This window comes from Camellia sinensis, chromosome 12 (genome assembly GCF_055761805.1).
Source record: "Camellia sinensis isolate YWXY chromosome 12, ASM5576180v1, whole genome shotgun sequence".
NCBI classification, from domain to species: Eukaryota; Viridiplantae; Streptophyta; class Magnoliopsida; order Ericales; family Theaceae; genus Camellia; species Camellia sinensis.
In genome coordinates, this window is record NC_138972.1 from 89,514,336 (window position 1) to 89,533,454 (window position 19,119).

Here is a 19,119-nt window from a genome sequence, read left to right on the forward strand (position 1 = left end):
TCTTCACGACTCCTCTCTCTCTTTGCTTCTTCTCTAATCTCTACCTCAAATCTTAAATTTTCAATGAAATCTGAGATGGGTATCTCAGAAAACTTTTGAAAAAGGAAAAAAAAAAAATCAGATCTCAGAGCATTGCTGTTCAGATTCAAGAAATTGATCGGTTCAGATTTGCAATCAAAATAAAGAAAGAAGAATCTATCTTTGATGATGTTTTGAAACCTGATTTTTTTTTTTTTTTTTTCAAAATTGCTCACGAGGCTGAATCTCAAGCTGTTCTTCAAGTTCTTTCTCAGCCCCTTCTCCCTTTCTTCCTCTCTCTCTCTCTCTCTCTCTCCTCCTCTTGCGTTCAAACTGTAAAACAAAGAATTTTTTTTTTGGGATTGATCTCAGCCATTGGCTTCATTAGTGGGACAGGTGTCGGGCTGTGAAGGATCACTCTAGAGGATCGCTTCACCACTTCACTCTAGAGGATCCCAACGCTTCGAGCCTAGCGGTTACCTCACCACCCCCACTGTGTTTTGATTTGAAATAATAATTGGAGAAAGTGAGAGAAGATAGAGATGAGCGAATAGAGAGAGAGAGAGAGAGAGAGGCACAATTGTTTCTATGAATTGTACATGTCTATTACACAAAGAAGGCACTCTATTTATAGAGGATGCCTTGGATGCCTATGAACAATAACATAATGCTACACTAACATAATGCACTAACATAATGCTACACTAACATAATGCACTAACATAATGCTACACTAACATGATAATGCACTACATAATGATACACTAATATACACTAACATCCCCCGCAAACTCAAGGAGGGGAAGCATCAACCAAGTTGAGTTTGGAAACAAGATCATTGAAGCGGCCAGGAGGATGAGCCTTAGTGAAGATATCAGCGGGTTGATCGACGGAAGCGATAGGGAGAAGACGAACAGTACCACAGGTAACATGCTGGCGAATGAAATGACAATCAATCTCAATATGTTTGGTGCGATCATGAAAAACATCATTGTGAGCAATCTGAATGGCACTCTGATTGTCACAATAGAGAGGGGTAGGATCAAAAGAAGAAACACCCATATCAGCAAGGAGCCAGCGAAGCCAGAGAAGTTCCTGAGTAGTATCAGCAAGAGCTCGGTATTCAGCTTCGGTGCTAGAGCGGGCAGTGAGGGATTGTTTTTTGCTACGCCAAGCAAGAAGAGAGTCCCCTAAGAAGAAGCAGAATCCCGTGGTGGAGCGTCGATCCGTAGGATCCCCAGCCCAATCAGCATCGGAAAAGGCACGCAGTTCAAGAGAGGAGGAAGCAGAGAAGTGAAGACCATGGAACAGAGTGCCTTTGAGGTAGCGAAGGATGCGGAGTAGAGCAGTATAGTGGGGAGTGCGAGGAACCGACATGTACTGACTGACAATGTGAACAGCATAGGCAATGTCAGGACGAGTTACTGTGAGATAGACAAGGCTGCCGACGAGTTGGCGATAAAGAGTAGCATCAGAGAGAAGAGTCCCATCGAGAGGAGTGAGACGAATCTGAGGATCAACTGGAGTAGAGGTAGTTTTGCAATCAGTCAGACCAGCACGAGCCAGAAGATCGGATGCATATTTGGCCTGGGACAAATAGGAACCAGTAGAATCATGAGAGACTTCAAGGCCTAAGAAGTAGTTAAGAGTACCAAGGTCCTTCATCTCAAACTGGTGGTGGAGAAACTGTTTGAGGTGGAGAATACCAGCTTCATCATTACCAGTGATAATCATATCATCCACATACAGAAGAAGAAGAGTGGTACCATGAGAAGTAGTCCGGATAAAAAGAGCAGAGTCATAGGAGCTAGAGGTGAACCCAAAATCATGAATGGTAGAACTGAACGTAGCAAACCAAGCACGAGGTGCTTGCTTGAGGCCATAGAGAGCACGCTGTAGTTTGCAAACCTGATGAGGGGGAAAAGTGGACCCAGGTGGAGGTTGCATGTAGACCTCCTCAATAAGATGACCATTGAGGAAAGCATTTTTGACATCCATCTGAAAGAGCCCCCAGTGGCGAGCAGCGGCAACAGCAAGTAAACTGCGAACAGAGGTTAGCCGAGCAACAGGAGAGAATGTCTCCTCATAATCAATACCATATTCTTGGTTGAAACCCTTGGCAACAAGACGAGCTTTGTAGCGTTCAATAGAGCCATCAGAATGTGTTTTGATTTTGTAAACCCATTTGCAGCCAATGGCAGTCTTGCCAGGAGGAAGATCAACAAGATCCCAAGTATGAGCTTTGTCCAAGGCCTGTAGTTCATCGGTCATAGCTTGCTGCCAAAGAGGATTAGTACAAGCCTCACGATAGGAGGTAGGTTCATAAGTAGAGAAGACAGCAGATCCAACAATATAATCACGAAGATGGATAGGAGGTTGAGTGACCCGGCGTGGTCGACCCGTAGGAGGATCGGTGGGAGGAAGAACCGGTGGAGAAGGAGGTGTGGCAATAAGAGGTAGACCTTCAGGGAGAGCAGGCTGGACAGGATCAGGAGTGAGCAAGGGCGTCTCGATGGAGGAGGAACCTGTATCAAAATCAGCAGAGAAAAGATCGACAGAAGGATTAGTAAACAGGACAGTAGTGGAGAGTGCGGGTAAGTGAAAAGAGGATAGCGAGGAAAACATTTGGTGCTCCCAGAAAACGACATGGCGGGAGATGCGAAGACGTTTAGAGAGAGGATCCCAACAGCGAAAGCCTTTATGTTCAATTCCATACCCAAGAAAACAACAAAGACGAGAACGAGGTTCAAGCTTGGTGTGTTCATGGGATTGAAGTAGAACAAAGCAGGCAGAGCCAAAAACCCGGAGATTAGCGTAAGGAAGGGGAGTGCCATGCAGACGTTCAAAGGGAGTTTGATTATGGATGACAGGAGAAGGAGCACAGTTGATAGTGTAAACAGCAGTGAGGGCAGCTTCCCCCCAAAAGTTTTCAGGGCAGGAAGAAGAGAGAAGAAGGGCGCGAGTAGTGTCAAGAATATGCCTATGTTTCCGTTTCAGCACGGCCATTTTGCTGGGACGTGCCAACACAAGAACGATGAGGCAGTGTACCATGATGCTGAAGAAAGGAAAGGAAATCAGAATCCCGATATTCCATAGCATTGTCAGAGCGAAAAATTTTGATGGTTTTGGAAAATTGGGTGTGGACCATTTGGGCAAATCTATAATAAATGTGTTTAAGTTCAGACCTAGTTTTCATGAGAAAAAGCCAAGTAAACCGGGAAAAATCATCAATAAAGACAACAAAATAGCGGGATCCCCCCATAGTAGTAGTAGGGGAGGGCCCCCAAATATCGGAATGGATAAGATCAAAAGGTGCAAGGGAAACTGAAGTACTTTTATTAAATGATAAAGCAGGTTGTTTGGCAAGTTGACAGGGGATACAATCGAAATTATCGGGAATTACATGACCCAACTGTCCACTAGAAACCAAAGACCGTAAGCGATTAACAGAAATATGCCCTAAACGACAATGCCAAAGATGAAAGGGAGATAATGAGGAAGTAGATGTAGGAGCAGCAATCGGAGGAGAGGCAGGAACATGAAGGTGAATGAGTTCATAGAGACGTCCATGCTTACGGCCGATCCCAATAGTCTGCCCCGTCTGAGGGTCCTGTACCAAACAATCAGTAGCAGAAAATGTGACAGTTAGACCAAGTTCACATAATTGACCAATGGAAATAAGGTTTAAGGTAAGAGCAGGGATATGATAAACTTGAGGGATAGATAAAGAAGAGGTGGAAACAGTACCAACATGACGGACAGACATGAGGGAACCATCAGCAGTATGTATTGAGGGAATATGAGGAGATGAAGAGAAGGAAGAAAAGATAGTAGAACTGGAGGTCATATGATTACAACAAGCAGAGTCAAAATACCAAGAAGAGTTACCTGGGATTACAGACAAAGCAGTAGGAGGAGGTGTACCAGATGGGGAGAGAAGTTGTTTGAGCATGGCCTCTACATCCGTTGGAGAAAAGCGAGGGGTAGACGGAGCAGACGACTCAGAGAACCCCGCAGAGGTGACAGCATCAGTGTGGGGAGACTGATTCCCGGAAGCAGCAGCAGCAGTGGGATGAGGCTGATTCCTAGAAGCAGTAGTAGCAGTGTGATGAGACTGATTCCCGGAACGATGAAAGCTTCCCCGGGCAGAGCCACCGCGAGAGGAGTGGCTATTGGACGATGATCGGGATGGATTGCGAAAACAATCCTGTTGCAGATGACCAGGACCAAGTTTGTTGCAGTAGCGGCAGGATCTGACGGGGCAATTGACCAGGAGATGGGTTGAAGGAAGACCCCGATTTTGACAATAGAGGCAAGCAGTGGTCCGTTGGGTAAATGATGGCCGGTACGGAGGAGTGGCCAGAACAGAGTCCACATGATGAGTTTGAAGAGTACCGAGACGCGTCTCCTCTGATAGCAACTCAGAAATTGCTTGTTCAAGAGTGGGCAATGGATGGCGATGAAGCAGAGAGGCACGTACGGGCTCAAAGGAGGAAGTAAGAGCCATAAGAAAATGCACCAACCTTTGCTGGTTGCGATAGATAGTAAATAAAACAGCATCTTCAGGGGTATGCCAAGTTGGTTCTGAAAGAGCAAGCTGATCCCAAACAGAGTACATTTGAGAAAGGAAGTCATTAATGGACTGAGTGGATTCTTGGCGCATGCGATGAAGTTGGTTCTGAAGTTGATATTGGTGGGCAAGACCAGTAGTCTGGTATCGTTCTTTCAAGAAATCCCAGATGTCTTTTGCAGGAGTAGTTACAGAGTCAAGCTGAAAGCGACCAAACTGAAGACTGATAGATGTAACAGAGGTATTACGAAACCAGGTAATGATTTGGTAATTCTTACTGTCCCATTCCTCAAGTCGGTCTTCAAATGTAGCAGTAGGAACAGTAGTTTCATTAGTGTCACTGTCTTTCACCGGTTTAGTCACATCCCCGGTAACAATTCGCCAGAGCTTCTTCCCTTTTAGGAAGGAGGACATGGTTTGGGCCCACAGAACATAGTTTGAACCATTCAAAATAACGGAAATAGGATGGGAGGCATCATGACGATCCATAATACTAGTTGAATAGGGTTTAAAGTAATATGATAGACCTGTAGGAGCAAAATTAGGTAAAACAGAGTGTACCAGTGAGTCCGGAAGGTCGAAAATAGCCAGGAAAGGTATGCTGGACAGAGATGATGTCAGCAAATATGTCAGCGGCGCACGTTAGCAGAGTGCAGGAAGGAACACGTTAGCAGGAAGCGGCGGTGCACGGTAGCGGCAGGCGCAGACGCGGTGCACGGTAGCGGATTCGGCACACGCGGGTGCACAGTAGTGAAACGGCGCACGAGAGGCGCACAGTAGCAGGCGCGGCGTACGGGAGAGGCAGGGCTGACGTCAGCCGCGGGTCGTGTGGGCGCGTGTAGGCGCGTGTCGGAAGGGAGAAACAACGGATGGTGCGTGCGGGCGCGTGTGAGAGTGGTGGCGGAAATGATGACGCGCAGTGGACACTGGCGGCGCGTGTGGGCGCGTGAAAGGTTTTCTGAGGCCGGGCTTGGTGCCGTTGGAATCGTGAGGAAATTCCGAGTGGTTTGATGTAGTGCCGCTGTGGATGGGACTAAACACCAAAATCGCAAATTGCCAGAAATGTAACACTGTGCTCTGATACCATGAAATAATAATTGGAGAAAGTGAGAGAAGATAGAGATGAGCGAATAGAGAGAGAGAGAGAGAGGCACAATTGTTTCTATGAATTGTACATGTCTATTACACAAAGAAGGCACTCTATTTATAGAGGATGCCTTGGATGCCTATGAACAATAACATAATGCTACACTAACATAATGCACTAACATAATGCTACACTAACATAATGCACTAACATAATGCTACACTAACATGATAATGCTACACTAACATAATGCACTAACATAATGCTACACTAACATGATAATGCACTACATAATGATACACTAATATACACTAACATGATTGATTGAATTTTTTTTTTTTTTAGTCTTGAGCGCACAGCAGGCCACGTGAGCCTGCGGTGCTGGATCCCAGCACGGTTGTTTCAATAATGTAAACTGGAATATTCCTATAATTAAGATGTCGTATGGCAACTAATATTTTAACTTAAAAATAAAATAAAATAAAAAGTCATTAAAAAAATTATTAAAAAATTTAAAAAAAAATTATTTTTTACACATATTTTTATAAAAAAATTAAAAATTTATTTTAAATATATTAATTTTTTTATTTTATATTTTAGTCAAAAAAATAAAAATTTTACTAAAGTAATATGTTCTCAACTGAGGTCTAAATGTTTCTTAAAGTAATGTTTAATTTTAAAATATAAGTCTCAATACAATCACATTATTCTATTTATAAAAATTTATATATTTATAATGTAATAATAATTAAGGAACTTACTAGTAAATCTTAATAGGTGGAATTATTATCTAATAAGTCTTATGATAATTAATGACGTTTTTTTTTTATCAAATACTATTACAAAAGTTACTAATTGTTAATTTTCAGTGACAATTTCAACTTGGTGTCACAAAAAATGTCACTGACTATAAGTTTTAACAACCGTTTAAAAAAATCGTCACAAAAAAGTCATTAATTTTCAACTTTCAGTTACAGTTTTAAAAATTCATGATAGAAAATCGTTACTAAAATTTATAAAAATCGTGACCAAAAAAATCACTAATTTCAATTTTTAGCAACATACGCAAAATATCATCACAAAAAATTATTTTTAATAACAATTTTATTATGATTTTTTTTAATAGGACTTGATGAGAATTAACTCCAACTATTACGACCTAAGGTATACTACCAATATGTCCTTATAGTTAGACTTAATTCTCATCAAATCCTATTAAAAATAAGTCTCAATAAAATCATCGCTAAAAATAATTTTTTGTAACGATTTTTTACATGTCTCTAAAAATTAACAATTAGTGACTTTTTTGTCACGATTTTTATAAATTGTCACTAAAATTTACAATAGTGACGTTTTTCGGTCAATTTTTTTTCAAAATATCGCTGAAAGTTAAAAATTAGTGACTTTTTTGTGATGATTTTTGTAAACTATTGCTAAAAGTTATAATTAATAACATTTTTTGTGACAATTTTCAAATTGTCGCTGAAAATTAATAATTAATGACTTTTTTTTAATAATATTTGATATAAAAATCATTAATACTCACAGCACCTATTGAACAATAAGCTCACTTATAGATCTTCATATAATTCTTCTTAGAATAATGCTTGAGACCACTAATTAGTGGTGACACTAATGATGTGACAGTAGTGTTGTTTTTCAATGGTGATTGATACCACTAATTTGGTACTACTAAACCACCACTAATAAGGTGAATAATAAATAAAAAAAAAAAAAAAAGCACAACAACACTGTGGCAGTGGGTGGAGCCCACTGCCACATCATTACACTAATTAGTAGTCTCAAACATTTTCATTTTATTTATTTATTTATTTATTTATTTTTCACCTCATTAGTGGTGGTTTAATGGTACCAAATTAGTAATACCAATCACTATTATTCTTCCTAATATTTATTGGTAATTTACCCTAACAACTAGTTGTAGCCTCACCACACCTAAACGTTTTTATATAAAAATAAATAAATAAATAAAAACTAGATAGTTGTAAAAGTGAAATAAAAAGTGCACTTGATCAGATTGATAAAGATGGTATCAATACACTATTGTACTGAAAATTCATTCTCATGTCGAGTATTGTAGTTTGAACTTTGATACATCATTTACCAAGTAATGCACAAAAATAAATAAATAAATAAATAAAACCTCACACACAAAAAATAAATAAATGTACAGATTAATTATGGATATAGCTGAATGAGCCGCACTATTTTTATTTTATTTTTTTACTTTTTTTTTATACACTTTTTCATGCACTTAACCTTAGGCATTATTTTCCTCAAAAAACACTCTCTGTTCCTATCATTTTGTTTCCCTCAATAAATGCTTAAATGGATTGGGGTGACTTGACGATATGGGTTGGAAAAAAATCTGATTTCTTTTCCCCAAATATTTCATATAATAATCAAATTAATTAATCCATCTTCTTGATTATTTTTTTTCAAAAAAAATATAAATCTAAGTTATATACTTCAATGTTAATGTAAAATCCATTCATTTGAAATGCAGAAAACTAAAACACTACTGTGCTCACCTCCCCACAGCAATCTTAACACCACTGGTCATAATTAGCTGAAACAAAGAGGTTGTTTGGCAAGAAAAAAATAATCTAGTTTAGGCTAAAATTTACAAAAAAAAAAATAAACTAAAATAGCTAATAAGACAAAATATCACAGCAAACCCATAATTATTTCACTTTTTCTCTCACAAACATCATATTTAACTATAAAGAAAAATCAATCATCTTCCCAACATAAAAATTTTAGTCTACTAAAATAGTCAAAAACTAAAAATAGCCTACTAAAATAGCAACTTCCCAAACGAAGCCAAATTTTACCGGCAAGAAGACTGATTCAGAGGATTAAGGGACTGATTAGAATTTAGGGTTGCAAAAGAACTATGCGTTCGTACACAATAGTAAGAAACGAGGTGTCTATACAAGATAGTGTATCAAAAGAAAGACAGAAAATGATCAAGGAGAGACTTCGTCGAGTTCAATGTCGCCTTGTTTTTGTCCGTTGCTGCTCACAGTAATCAACACACTGGATTGTCCATTCTTGCTGTCTCCCGCAACATTAGTATTGTCTGCCTTGTTCTGTAAAAAGAGTAAGAGATGAGACCAACTTAACATTGTGATCATGGCTGAACAGACGGCACATGTGGTATAATTGGTTAAATCAATTAGTAAGTAAATAAATTAAACACTTCTACAAGATTATAGTTCACAGGAACAAATAGAAACCCTATCAGTGAGCAAGCTTAACAACTCATGTTAGGAAGAATATAAAGCACAAACTTTTTGTTGTGTTTACATATGAAATATGGTTTCCCAAAAACATGATTCACCTTGTTTAGTTCCAATTTTCGAACTCAAATTTTCTAAAAATTGATTTTTTTTTGTTTTTCATATTTGTTTTGTTTTTGAGAAAATTAGTGAAACATCCCTCTAACTTCGTGTAGTAGGAGAGGTCTAAAATGTTTTTTATTAGCTAAGGTCCCTCAACATTTTCACAGAGAAAATTTGACTCAAATAAATTTTGCCCGACTTAGAGTTTCTCTGTGAAAAGTGAAATTTCTCTGAGTCGAGGCCAAATTTCTCTGAGTCGGGCAAAATTTCTTTGAGTCAAATTTTCTCTGTGAAATATGAAAATATTGTATGTCAATTGTCTTATAAAATATTAATTTCAGAGACCTTAAAAAAATTCCCTTTTGTTTTTAGTGAAATTTTTTAATATTTTCAATAATTTTTTACTTTGTAGATGCACCTAACCTAAATGTACCTAAAAAGTAAAATATTTTTAAAAAATCAATAAATACATAAAAATACAAAAATATACTGAATTTTTGTATTCTGTTTATATTTTTGGTATTTAGTGATTTTTTTTTTAAAAAAATTCCCAAATACTATAATTTTTAATTGTGTTTATATTAGGTGTATCTAAAACTAAAAAACTTTGCTTAAAATATTTTAAAAAATCATTAAAAAAAAAAAAACACTGAAAACAAAAAACTCAAAATAAAACAAATGTGTACGGACAAACTTTATTCTCAAACTATGGTAAAATGTGATTAACAATCACGTTCTTAAAAAATGTTATTGCTCATAACATTTTTTACTTGAATACAATTTGTTAACCACGTTTTATCACAGAGTGAATAAAGTTTGTCCGTATACTATTTGTTTAATTTTGAACCCAAAAAGGCCTGAGAATAAACGTACCTTTTTGGTTAGACCTTGGGATGCCATGAGTTCATAGAACTTGCGCATCAGCATTTCTTCCTCTACCTGCAAACATATAGTCAATAAAAGTTCAGCACAGCTGCATTAAAATCAGCATTCACAAACATAACAATCACAGATATATATATATATATATATATATATCATACACAAATGAACCATGTGATAAAATCAGAAACATGTGAACATAATATGCAAGTAATATTTCAGAATTTAAAGCGGAAAGTTTGTCGTACAGATTTGGTGTGAAGAAAAAACATGTTAAATAAGCATTCTCACACCCTACTCCATCTCTTGAATTCATAGCGTACACCACTAAAGAACGTTTCCCCAGTTTTATTAAAATAGCAAACTACTGAAGCAAGCCAACCAAGGCCCCATTGGTCCAAAGAAGCTGTCCATAGTAGATATCATATAAGCAATGCCATGTATTATACCTGTCATATTATTGTCAATGGATTGATTACTACCTACATATTTCAAAAATAAAAAATCAAGAATAATTAACATTGGCAAACCTGAAATTAATAACCATTTCAAGAATAGTTCTCTTACTATTGTAGTGTTCCCAAATCTAAAACAATCCCTACCTATCTATATAACAATGAAGGGTTGTTTTTGAATCCTGATGGAACTTTTGTCCCTCTGTCAAAATGTGGACTATCAGACTGATTCAATCCAATAGCTGAAAAATGTCTAAGAGGCATATTATCTTTCAATGGTTGAGATTGTTTATTCACATACATCCTACGGTGGATATACATCTCCCTCCCTCCCTCCCTCCCTCCCTCTCTCTCTCAAAAATTCAAAATTGGGTTGTCTCCCTCATCTCTCACTCTCAGAGCTCACTCTTCATCTTCAATCTCCCTAGCAACTGTCACGGCCTCACCCCTATTAGTCACTCATTCCACCGAAAACCCAATACATAGTAGATCGGCAACTTCCCAGATGGTGGGTTTGTTGGGTGCTAGCCTTGCTAGATTGGTGGGTCCAAATTGGCAACATCACGGCAACAGATCGGATGACAGGATTTTCTTGACCTTAATCATCAATTTCTCAATGCTCAATAGGTCAGCTATCTCTCTCTCTTTCACACACACAGAGTTTCTTCAATATGACTATATTTGTTCACTCCTCATGAGGTTCTACTTCTCTCTTTAAAATTTATTAGAGCATTCCATTTTTGGTACTTAGGTCTCACAGTTTCTTCAATATGAATATATTTGTTCATTCCTCATGAGGTTCTACTTCTCTCTTTAAAATTTATTAAAACATTCCATTTTCGGTACTTAGGTCTCAACCCAAAATTTAAGAAATTAGGATACTTTGTCAATGTTGAATTTATCTGTGAATAGAATCAATAATCAACTTATCTTTTCCCTACAAATTTGGATACTTTGTTTTTGTTTTTTTTTTTTCCCATCCCATCATCCTCACCATCACCAACAAAGCTCTCACTCTCTATCAAATCAAATGAGGGTTGAGGAAAAAATTGGTTTCATGTTAATACACATTTTTATTTCAGGTTAGTCAAATGGGTTGAGAGTTGTTAACATTAAATGGGTTAATGTGAAAGGTTAACCTCAATGTTAACATTAACCTCAAGGTTAACCTCATAGTTTCAAATTAGACAAAATATTTTTAGTATTTATTGAATACTTTTGTATTTACTTAAGCTTTATCTGGCACATTGTTCAGTGGTGATTTGCAGAATGATGATGAGTTGTGATGCACAGAGGATGTGAGCAGTGGATTTTGTTTTGGGAAATGTTCTTATACTTTAAACCCAAATGAAACTATAATTTTTCAAGGCCATTAAAATCCATTGGGGTTTCTGTTTGATAATTTGTCGTTGTATTGCTTTGTTTTCACTTATAAATTCAAATGGCTTTGGTCTGGTTTCCTTTGCTTATATAGAGTTAAGAACCATCATATTGGTTTTCATTTTTCTTGACAATTAATTATTTTCTTTTATCCACTAATGTCAACAGCTATTATAGGCAGTTTGGAAGTTAATTTCAATAATTTCTGACTTTTATGATTCATTGATTTTGAAGACCAACACATGCTCTACATGGTTGATTTGTGGTGATTCTCTCTCTCTCTCTCAAGATTTATATTTAATGGGTTCAATAACTTTTTCGTGGTGAGAACCCAAACTTAGATTTTTAGTTATATTTTTCATGTGAATGGGTTGTTATTTCATGCTTTTATTAGTATATTAATATGGGGATTTTGAGATTTTTAGTATGTTGTTATTGCATTATTGTACAAAGAGATTTTCATTTGAACTTTTCTCACCTTTGTTTTTTTCCCTCAATATTTAATATACATTTGTAATCTCATCATACACCACTAGTTGAGCCCACGTGTATTAGGATTTTGTTTTAGGCTGAAAATTCATAATGGAATGATTCTCACTCACTCCCACCCCCCATCTTAGATAAATCTAAATACAATTTTGATTTTATTTAATTGGGTACAAAAGTATTCAATTTCCATGAAATTCGAAACTTTACCAATGTAAACAATTTCAGGTTGAGACATGAGTTATTGATATAAAAGGTAAATTCATGAGTTAATTTGTTTTAAACTTATAGAAGTTGAGTCGGGAGTTTTTATTTACTAAGATTTCAAATTTATGGCTTCTTTGTGTTAATGATAGATATTTGAATTTTTTTTTTTCAGTTAATTGGTTTTGAATTTCATAACTCAATTATTTGGACTTGTAATACCATCCTGTTCAATCCTTGATTAATCTCATTAACAAAAGTCTTCTTATTTACATAGAATCCTCTAATTGGTTGTTTAGAATTTCATCGTAATCGGTTGGTTTAAGAAAGAAGCCTTCTATTTGTTAGTCTACTTCCAATTTGATTTTCAAATTCTGTTTTTGTTCACAGTGTAATAATTTAACTATGTTTATTGTGGAATCTAATCTCTTTTTGTTCTTGGTATTATTGATTGGCAGGTTATTGATATTGACATAAAACAGTGCATCTTTAGCTTAAATTTTATATTATTAGTTTGACATCTACATATGTGTGTTGTTTTGATTGATTGATTGCTTGAATTAGATGGTTTGATTCTTAGTCTAAATAAACTAACAAAATGCATAGGAAAACAATGTACAATAGCTCATATCTTTGTCAGATTGATTCAATTCAATTCAATTGATAGTATTGAGTAATAGCAAAATCAACTTATATTGTCTTTTGGGTATAAATAGTACAGTTTTATGATTTCATCGTAAAAGAACCACCCGTGCCTACGACACTCTATGTTAAAAATAAAATAAAAATAAAACCACATTCAATTTGGCCCTTCCCTCCAAAAAAAATTCCTTTTAAATATTTAGTTTATACTTGAGACTTGAGCTCATTTCCCTCTTTAATATGTATGAGATTACAAGATATGCTTTTGTTCATGTGAATACAAGATATCTTTTTTTTCTTCCTTCTTTTTTTTTTTCTGTTTTTATGTGAAGGACTACCTTTTTTTTTTCTTTTTTTTTTCTATTTCTTAATCTCAGACAATGTTAAAAAGTTGAGATCTTCAAAATTGAATCTGAAACTCTCACACTCAGATTTTAGTTGGTTTTGCTGAAGGGAAAGCATTAGTTGCTATAATTGAGAAGACCGATGACGGTAATGGACGCATGGTAATCGACTTTCCGATTGATACATTGTTAAGCTTACTCATTTTCGTTGTTATTTTTTTCTCATTTGACAATGCCATTGTCTATTAAAAAGAGAAACCATTGTGTGATAGTGTGTGTTGTCCACTATTAATACACCATTACAACGGTTCAATTTTGCAGACAAGTGGAGTGAGATCAACCGACGACGCTAAGCTAGGATAAGTTTTATGATAATTTCTTTTTTTACTTTGTTTCCCAATCATACGCACTATCGATTTAATTTGTCATTACATACATAAATGAGGGATTTTAATCTCTAATTTGTTCATTTTATTTAATGTGAAATTTGTTATTTCTTTATGATTTTGGGGTTCTTATGTAGAGAGTTGTACTAAATATAATATCTATGTGGCCAATTGGCAGCTTGACAATAGGATGGCGTCACTTGCTTGAAGTCAATTGCTTTTGTTGAGTTGATTTTTTGAATTCTATGATTTTGTCAAAGATCATTTACTCCACTTAGTAGCCCAATAGATGCCAAGTAGGTAGATCAAGTACTACTGGGAGCACATCCTCCTTATTGTTCCTTTGCTGGGACAAAATGTAGCATCACACGTAAATTGAGACAACTCTTCCTAAAAGCTGGTTAATGTTTTAAACTGAGTCCCTAAACATAATGATAGTTTCTTTGTTCTTGATGTTGTTTATTGTAATTTTATATTTCTATTATGATTTCAATATATTAGTTTTCGCAGGGCATAGCATTAGAACAATATTTTCTACTTTTATATTCCTATTATGGTTTTAGGACATAGCATTAGAACAATCAAGCCTAGCCTCATAATTTAATTATATTGCCACTGGGTTTAGTGGCAAAACCAACATTTTGGCTTGGGGGCAACATTAAGCAAAAACCTAAGTTTATATTGCCAATGGTTATAGTGGCAAAACAATATTTTGGCTTGACAAAGTTTTGTCCAGTTTCACAGGCTAATTCCTCACTCAGTTGTGTAGTTATGGATTTTACAGTTAATTTTACATTTGATCAATTAACTGGTTTAAGGATTCCCAGTGGCAGAGAATATATGAGGGGAACTGCGTACAAATCAATTTGCTTCTTTCCTTTTCTTTCTTGGAAGTTTTCTATTTGATTCTCAACTGCAACCATCTGATTGGGGGTTTGATTGGATGAGGGTAGGTGATGATTTGGATATAATGTCTACTTACCAAACACAATTCATACACATTCTTGCACAAACTATAATGTCTCTCTTAATGTTTATGTTTGTGATTAAGTAATGGTTTTCAATTTATGTATTTAATCAATTAATGAACTGGGGTGTTTAGAAGCAGAAGGAGAATAGAATCTCTTGATCCTTTCGTTAATTGTTAATATGATAATGAAAGAGTTGTTTAAATTTGGAAAATTTGACTTAATTCACCCTTGATTGTTTAATGTTAGTTTGATTTTTATTTTTCAAATTTTTATTTACTTTAAGTAAGTTTTTTTACACAACGTGCACGGTTTTTGTAGGGAATGTTTTAAATCACAACTTTGATCACTCAAGTAGGATCTCTTCAATCATTCCAGTTTTTTTATCTTATTGAGGTGGTAGTAATTTTCACTTATTGTTAAACCTTCTAATTATTAAATTTAAGAAAGCCTTCTAATCGTTTCATTAGGCACTACCTAATAAATTGTAATATAAAAATTTATTATACATAAATTGTTTGATCTCTTCTCATCACTAACATAAATTGTTCGATCTCATGTAATTGTTTTATTTTTTGTGAATTCTTGGCACTTGATTAGAGTGATATATTTTGACTTTGACTTTTATTTTTGTTTTTTTTCTTCAAATTTCAGGTGTATAAAAGTGGCAATTGTTCATGATATTGCAGAAGGTAAATCTTTGTATTTAGATTTTTTTATTGGATTTCTCATTACACATTTTTTTGCTGTGATGAGTATATTGAAAAAAAAAAACAATGATAGTGAGAATTTTGAGTAAATTGTTGTATAATGATTAATTGGGCAAAGTTTTTTGTCATGAGCCTGCCTGTAATGGGATTCCAAATTAAATGTAATTATTTATTTTCATTTGTTTTCGTGTATTATCTAAATTGTTAAATTCTTCGTGCTGAATTGAAAAAAGAAATGAAAGAAGAGTTATACTTAGCAATTGCTAAATTGTGAATTCCTATACTTAGCAATTCATATTCATTTTTTTTTTCTTTTTTGGATACAATATTCATATTCATATTCATATTCATTAAGCAGCAACATGTGAATTCACAAGTCATGATATACACTAATCAAGAGACTTGGGAACTAAATTGAAAGGTGCTTGATCATATGTATCAAGAAGGGTTATATTAAAATATTTTTTTATGTTCAATTCCTGTTAATTCATAGTTATTGGTTTCTCTGTTTCTCAAAGGTACTTTGGTGTGATTTTTCCTGTTATGATTTCTTTTAATTGATTTTTTAAAGTGAATTCAAGCATTGGAGTGATTTTGTTGCAGGTGACCAATCCACCTTAGAAACGTTGGGATTGTGTTGTTTTTCTGTGTGTTGATGGTTGGCTCTTTCATTCTAAATTGGATGATTAATCTTTTTTCTTTTTTCTTTTTTAAAACTAGGATGATTACTCTTTTGTACCAAAATGTTCATTCACCATTTCTTGAAGCTTTGAAATTCGATAAAGCGAAAAGGTTACTCAGTTATAATACTAATTTAGACACATTCTTTTATTGAAGGTTGTCCCATTCTAACTCACTATACATGTGTTATTTTGGCGTGAATATCTTTGCTTATGTTGTACACAACAGTTTTATATTATAAATTTGCTATTTAAACTTTAATTATGAAGTTTGCCAATACTGTAATTTGCTATTTCAACTTATGTGTGAAGTTTTATATTGCAATGAAATTGTTATCATTTTGAATTAATTTATTACAATTGATTTCTGTAGCAATAAAATTGTTATCATTTTGAATTGATTTATTTTAATTAATTTTTGTAAAGTACATACACTAGTTATTTAATATCAAAGGGTGATAAAATCAAGGTACTGCTTAAACACAAAATACACACCCACACAGATATCACAGAGAGAGAGAGAGAGAGAGAGAGAGAGAGAGATATCCAAGTTTGGGCTTGGTAAAGAAGTGTATTTTGCTTTTACACTAGTCAATTAAACTATTTTGACAAATACTAAAATTTTTGGTAGATGAGCATATCCTACTTTTACCAAGTTGTGCACTTTCAACACAGTAGGGGTGAGTCCAACCTAATGTAACTAGGTGCCTAAGTACCAATCTTAAAGAATGGCCAAGGCACCAAGGAGGCACCAAATTCTCTTCTTTTATGTCGATATTGGACTAGCAAAGACCATCAACTGATTTCTCTTGGCAAAATCCGACATATTAACACAGTACCAAACATTTTATATCTAGATCATATAATTCCAACTACTCCCACCACAATATATATATATATATATATATCCAGACCTTGTTCAAGAAATATCTAAGGATCTCTGGCAACATTAAATTGATTTATCATTCTATGCTTGCATAAAGCAAGGAGTTTCTATGACTACTTGTGATTAAGTAAAGGACCCTTATTCCAATCACCATAACAGAAAATCAACCACGTTGGGACATTTTACTATCTAACAAAATTAATCTAAAACTGGTTTCACTAAACCAAGATCTTCTCACTAGACATGAACTGAGTGACTCTTCACTATGCAACTTTAGAGTTGCCTTTCTCTCAAATGACATTAACCATATTTGGGTGCATTACTTGAACTAAGTCATTGAATAAGCTCAATCTTCTGCACTTGAAAATGTAATATCCTGGTTATGAACCAGTCAATTTTCACTCCGGGAAAGTCTTAATTGGTAGACACTAGAGAGTACATGTTCGTTTCCTTTGACAAGAAGCAGATGCTTTACACTTCCACTCCGATTCTTTAAGCCCCAACTTTATCATTCAACAAAGATCTTGTAGGTTTGTACTAGCCCTCTATGAGATAATAAAATTCAATACCCTGTAGTTTTGGCCAAGTCCTTAATGTACATTTAAAAGGTCTCAATAACCGAAAGAACAGACTTTTGGGCCTGATCCTAGCCTTAAAATATGACATCCTTAGTCATATATAACTAACTTTTCAATTTTTTTTTTTTTTTTTTTGTTTTGATGACCAAGAGTCCGGACTAGCTTACGCACCGTAACTAATCTCGGATCCACGCAAAGCGCCCCCTCGTAGTGGGAGTTGAACCTGAGACCCCAGGTCCTAAGCGGCACCCAGTAGGCCAACCCCATGGGTTATAACTAACTTTTCACATTCAATGTCCCAAAAACTTAAACAGTCATAAAATGGGTCCAACAATGTATGTATATCAATCTAACAGCCATAATTCACAAATTAACAATATCCATGCTAACACAAACTCGAGTAATTTGGTTTGTTTTACGGCCCTAACACAAATTAACAATATCCATGCTAACACAAATTAACACTATGTTTATATTTTCTTCTCTCTCTCTCTCTTTTTTTTTTTTTTAAGAAAGATTCGAGCAGCGAAAGCAAAATTAAATTGAAGATATAAACAAGAAGGTAATCAAAAAAATGAATTAAAGATTGAAGAAAGCACCTGGAGTTTATGCACTTCGTGGGAGATAGATCTATAGGCATCCATAAGGAGCTCCTCCTGCTTCTCCAAGTGGCTGGCAAATAACAGAAATCAAATCAAATCAAAACAATTCGAATAATAATCATGTATATGCATATTTCTACAATAATTAGGGTTTTACCTTAAGATCTCTCCTGTGTATCTAGGATCCATTTCGATTTAATTAGACATTAAACTTGACGCGTATGATCAAACCCTAGTCCCCGAATTGAAACCAAGTGTCAACACAGTTGAAAAGTAGATTAGAAGGCAATCGAATCGTCGGAGAGTTGGATAAAACCAGTGCAAGATTGTTAAGAACTTGATAAACAAAATCACAACACTCGCACACCAAACAGAGCCTTTGTCATTTTGGTGTGCGAGTTAATAAACCACCAAAATGACAAAAAAATATAAAATTAAAATATAACTAATAAATCATCAAATTCTCCTTCCATCAACCTCAGCAAATTTTTTCTAAATTAACATTTTCTTAAATTTGTTATAATACCTCAACAACTTTGTTGAGATACTCTTCATTCGTTATATGATTTATATTATATTTTCTGCAAGAAAATTGGGCCAAAAATTATAAGTCGGTCATCCACTCGGATGTCCCGTGAATACTATAGCAAAAGAAAGAAAAATGTCAAAAATTAGCCTAATCGGTCAATCAGCCGGTCAATGACATTTTTTTTTTTTTTTACATTTTTTAGGAATTGTTTGGGTGGCACCTCATCAATTTAATAAATAAAAAAAAGAATAACAAATACAATAAGAAATTAATATTTTAATAAGATTGAGTTAGAATATAGAGTTTAATGCAGTGAATACTAAAAAGGTGACTAGTTAAAATAGAAA

General features: G+C 34.9%; 1 protein-coding gene across 1 annotated transcript; it reads right to left on the bottom strand.

Moving 5' to 3' along the window:
• Positions 1-8,389: 8,389 nt before the first annotated feature.
• Positions 8,390-18,784, bottom strand: LOC114306182 (uncharacterized). The gene is made up of 4 exons (XM_028251367.2): positions 18,401-18,784; positions 18,241-18,313; positions 9,914-9,979; positions 8,390-8,788 (listed from the first exon to the last, which is right to left on the bottom strand). The coding sequence occupies exons 1-4, from the start codon at positions 18,430-18,432 to the stop codon at positions 8,666-8,668; spliced, it is 294 nt and encodes a 97-aa protein (XP_028107168.1). The 5' UTR covers positions 18,433-18,784; the 3' UTR covers positions 8,390-8,665.
• Between the last annotated feature and the right edge of the window lie 335 nt (positions 18,785-19,119).

Bases quoted from the DNA above. Each gene is read 5' to 3' on its own strand.
- LOC114306182 (XM_028251367.2), bottom strand. From the start codon at position 18,432: ATGGATCCTAGATACACAGGAGAGATCTTAAG. The intron at 9,980-18,240 runs GTGCTTTCTTCA...ATATGTTTGCAG, and splicing joins ACGAAGTGCATAAACTCCAG to GTAGAGGAAGAAATGCTGAT. The intron at 8,789-9,913 runs GTACGTTTATTC...CTCTTTTTACAG, and splicing joins CCCAAGGTCTAACCAAAAAG to AACAAGGCAGACAATACTAA.